The following is a 5,000-nucleotide window of genomic DNA, read 5'->3' as shown; positions in this document are numbered from 1 at the left end:
AGGACAGGTACCGTGGGACTCTCTCAACAGGTGTAGAAACTAACAGTGAAATGCTAACTAACGGGCCCTTTCCCAACAATCAGTCAATCACCCTGTGATATTGTTTGTCTGTCTGTCAGTCACACGGTCTCCACCTGTCTCCACCTGTCTCTACTTGTCTCTACCGGTCTCTACCTGTCTCCACCTGTCTCCACCTGTCTCCACCTGTCTCTACCTGTCTCTACCTGTCTCCACCTGTCTCCACCTGTCTCCACCTGTCTCCACCTGTCTACACCTGTCTCCACCTGTCTCTACCGGTCTCTACCTGTCTCCACCTGTCTCCACCTGTCTCTACCTGTCTCCACCTGTCTCTACCTGTCTCCACCTGTCTCCACCTGTCTCTACCTGTCTCCACCTGTCTACACCTGTCTCCACCTGTCTCTACCTGTCTCTACCTGTCTCCACCTGTCTCCACCTGTCTCCACCTGTCTCTACCTGTCTCCACCTGTCTCCACCTGTCTCCACCTGTGTCTACCTGTCTCTACCTGTCTCTGGTTCTCCCTCTCCAGGCGTACTCGTCCCTCAATGCAGCGTCGTGTCTCCAGGAAGGCCTGTCTCTGTGTGTGGTCTGACAGGTAGTGGATGAACAACCCTGCTGTGTTCATACCCAGGTACAACAAGCCCTTCGCCAGAACCTACACACACACACACACACACACACACACACACACACACACACACACACACACACACACACACACACACACACACACACACACACACACACACACACACACACACACACACACACACACACACACACACACACACACACACACACGGTTAGTACACACTAAACACACCTGAGACCAAAACACACACATACACAAAGGAGGAGGAGTAAGAGGGAAATGAGGAGGAAGATGAGGAGGAGCATGAAAGAGAGTCCGGAAGGGAGTCTAAGTTGACCACTGACCTTTCTGTAGAGCGCGGTGTCGTCATAGTGGTGAACAGTTTCCACCAGGAGGTGCAGCGTGGCGGTGAGCAGGCCGGTGGAGAGGGACCAGAGCAAGGGGAGGGGCAGGAGGGTGTAGGTGGAGAATAGCGTGAAGAGGACGTACCAGGCCTGGTCCTTCTCCAAACCACCCACAACACCACCCAACACCTGCACTGTCTGGGACAACCAGCTGGCTAGAGCCATGTACCTAGGACCATATACGGTTGAAGTCAGAAGTTAACATACACTTAAGTTGGAGTCATAAAAACTCATTTTTTCAACAACTCAACACATTTCTTGTTAACAAACTACAGTTTTGGCGAGTCGGTTAGGACATCTACTTTGTGCATGACACAAGTCATTTTTCCAACAATTGTTTACAGACAGATTATTTCACTTATAATTCGCTGTTTCACAATTCCAGTGGGTCAGAAGTTTACATACACTAAGTTGACTGCCTTTAAACAGCTTGGAAAATTCCAGAAAATGATGTCATGCTTTAGAAGCTTCTGATAGGCTAATTGACATTTGAGGTGTACCTCTGTCCTCTGGTCTGATGAAACAAAAATACAACAGTTTTGCCATAATGACCCCAAACATACTTCCAAAGTTATGGCAAAATGGGTTAAGGACAACAAAGTCAAGGTATTGGAGTGGCCATCACAAAAGTCCTGACCTCAATCCTATAGAAAATGTGTCGGCAGAACTGAAAAAACATGTGTGAGCAAGGAGGCCTACAAACCTGACTCAGTTACACCAGCTCTGTCAGGAGGAACTCACCCATCTTATTGTGGGAAGCTTGTGGAAGGCTACCCAAAACATTTGACCCAAGTTAAACAATATAAATGCAATGCCACCAAATACTAATTGAGTGTATGTAAACTTCTGACCCACTGGGAATGTGATGAAAGAAATAAAAGCTGAAATAAATCATTCTCTACTATTTGCTGACATTTCACATTCTTAAAATAAAGTGGTGATCCTAACTGACCTAAGACAGGGAATTTTAACTATAAATAAATGTCAGGAATTGTGAAAAACTGAGATTAAATGTATTCGGCTAAGGTGTTTGTAAACTTCCAAATAAGAATAAAAGAGAGCCTCACACTCTAGGTCCTAGAGTTGGAAATCCTAGAGTCTAGGAGCTCAGATGCAAAAAAAATGTAATGTCCAACGTTTGGACAGCCAAGCTGTCTTCATCAGGGTATAATCACAAACACTGCGGGATGACTCGTTTATGTAGTGTCACACAGGTGTCTGTAATCATCCAACTTCAACTTCAACTGTATGTACTGTATGTGTTTAACAGTTACAGTGCCTTGCAAAAGTATTCACCCTCCTTGGCGTTTTTTCTATTTTGTTGCATTACAACCTGTAATTTAAATATATTTTTATTTGGATTTCATGTAATAGACATACACAAAATAGTCCAAATTGGTGAAGATAAATTAAAAAATCATGTAAAACGGAAAAGTGGTGCCTGCATATTGTATTCACCCCCTTTGATATGATGCCCCTAAATAAGATCTGGTGCATCCTATTACCTTCAGAAGTCACAGAATTAGTTAAATAAAGTCCACCTGTGTGCAATCTTAAGTGTCACACAATTTGTCACATGATCTCAGTATATATATACCTGTTCTGAAAGGCCCCAGAGTCTGCAACACCACTAAACAAGGGGCACCACCAAGCAAGCGGCACTATGAGGACCAAGGAACTCTCCAAACATGTCAGGGACAGAGTTGTGGAGAAATACAGATCAGGGTTGGGCTATAAAAAACATATCTGAAACTTTGAACATCCCACAAAGCACCATTCAATCCATTATAAAAAAATGGAAAGAATATAGCACCACAACAAACCTGCCAAGAGAGGGCCGCCCACCAAAACTCACGGACCAGGCAAGGAGGGAATTCATCAGAGAGACAACAAAGAGACCAAAGATAACCCTGAAGGAGCTGTAGAGCTCTATAGCAGAGATTGGAGTATATGTCCGTAGGACCACTTTAAGTCGTACAATCCACAGAGCTGGGCTTTACGGAAGAGTGCCCTGAAAAAAATCCATTGCTTAAAGTGTTCGCCAAAAGGCATTTGGGAGACTCCCCAAACATATGGAAGAAGGTACTCTGGTCAGATGATAATACAAATGTTATTTTTGGCCATCAAGGAAAACGCTATGTCTGGCGCAAACCCAAAACCTCACATCACCCCGAAAACCCCATCCCCACAGTGAAGCATGGTGGTGGCAGCATCATGCTGTGGAGGATGTTTTTCTTTGGCAGGGACTGGAAAATTGGTCAGAATTGAAGGAATGATGGATGGCGCTAAATACAATGAATAACAATGAGTAACTGAATGTCTGGAATTGGAACAATATAAAATTGGGGTCCCGATGCTCGAGTAGATGACCATCCTAAAGACCTGTCTTACCTTAACCACTCTGGCGATGACATCATTCCCTTAGAACAGAGCACCAGCACGCAGAGTCCAGCCCCCAGAGCGATGAACAGGCCGACCAGCCAACCATTGGCTGTGTCCAGGCTCTGAGGCCCCACCCATAGGGTCAGACCCAGGATGTGTAGTTTGGTGATGATGTCGATAACATTAGTGAAAACCAGAGAGGTTATCCTCTGGCTTGATGCATGCTGCTGGTACAACTTCTCCAGGTCGGGAGACCTACACACACACACACACACACACACACACACACACACACACACACACACACACACACACACACACACACACACACACACACACACACACACACACACACACACACACACACACACACACACACACACACACACACACATCAAACAAATCATCAAACAATCGAATCCACCCAACCCTGAGCTGTCCAGTGACGCCAGCCTACCAGACGAGCTAAATACCTTCTATGCTCGATTAGAGGCTAGCAACACTGAACCATGCATGAGAGCAACAGCTGTTCCGGACGGCTGTGTGAGTAAGGCTATAACGTAACAATATGTGTTAAAAGTAATGTGGTCTGAATACTTTCCGAATGTACTGTACATACCTACCTCACACTCCTGCACATAGAATCGGTACTGGTACACTGCGTATATAGCCATCTCATTGTGTATCTATTCCTTGTTTTATTTTTTCTATTTGTTGTGACAAGGGCCCACGAGGAGGGGGGTGATTTACACGTTAAAACAGGAACCAGGGTCACCCGTCCCACCCTTGAGTGTGTTACAAGAGCCACTGGAATGTGCTTCATTATATGAAGGGGCCATAAAAGCCACCCGAGACCAAAGCTCATCTGTTCACCCCCTTTCTTTAAAGACCCTGAGTGCCCCCTGGGAAGAGAACGAGACAAAATGCAGAGTCAAAAACATCTCTGCGTGAACAAAGAGATAAAAGGGAGCCAACAGCGCAGTTTCTTATTAAATGTAATATTATTCTCTTTACAGGAACAAAATAAATCTGTGAACACTTCTGAGGAAATCTCAGGTTTATCACATATGAACATTAAAACAACATGACGTTCCCAGTGTCACATTGTCCAGCCCGTCTTCTGTGAGTCTCCCTATAAGTTAGATGACTTTCTCCTTAGAGGAGTTAAAATTCCACTAGACGAGGTCATGCCCGTCTTCTGAGAGTCTCCCTATAAGTTAGATGACTTTCTCCTTAGAGGAGTTAAAATTCCACTAGACGAGGTCATGCCCGTCTTCTGTGAGTCTCCCTATAAGTTAGATGACTTTCTCCTTAGAGGAGTTAAAATTCCACTAGACGAGGTCATGCCCGTCTTCTGTGAGTCTCCCTATAAGTTAGATGACTTTCTCCTTAGAGGAGTTAAAATTCCACTAGACGAGGTCATGCCCGTCTTCTGTGAGTCTCCCTATAAGTTAGATGACTTTCTCATCAGGAATTAGAGGAGTTAAAATTCCACTAGACGAGGTCATGCCCGTTGGACGAATGATCCCATCTCCTTGGAAACGCAATTGAAAACTCAGCCGAGAAACAGACAGGGGAAAACCGGTCTAAGTTGGGTCCCCAA

At 45.1% G+C, this 5,000-nt stretch overlaps 1 protein-coding gene across 1 annotated transcript in view; it reads right to left on the bottom strand.

The window, feature by feature from the left end:
* si:ch211-132f19.7 (adenylate cyclase type 8) overlaps positions 1-5,000 on the bottom strand; it is a 29,877-nt gene that overhangs the window by 16,118 nt on the left and 8,759 nt on the right. The window contains exons 4-6 of the mRNA XM_046364658.1: positions 3,407-3,652; positions 956-1,184; positions 525-674 (exon numbers count right to left, since the gene is read on the bottom strand). Of these exons, the coding sequence (XP_046220614.1) occupies positions 525-674; positions 956-1,184; positions 3,407-3,652 (625 nt within the window). The remainder of the gene's footprint in view (positions 1-524; positions 675-955; positions 1,185-3,406; positions 3,653-5,000) is intronic.

The sequence above is a fragment of the Oncorhynchus gorbuscha genome, linkage group LG10, assembly GCF_021184085.1.
Source record: "Oncorhynchus gorbuscha isolate QuinsamMale2020 ecotype Even-year linkage group LG10, OgorEven_v1.0, whole genome shotgun sequence".
Classification (NCBI taxonomy): domain Eukaryota; kingdom Metazoa; phylum Chordata; class Actinopteri; order Salmoniformes; family Salmonidae; genus Oncorhynchus; species Oncorhynchus gorbuscha.
The sequence above is the reverse complement of the archived record's forward strand: the minus strand, read 5'-3'. Positions and strand labels throughout refer to the sequence as shown.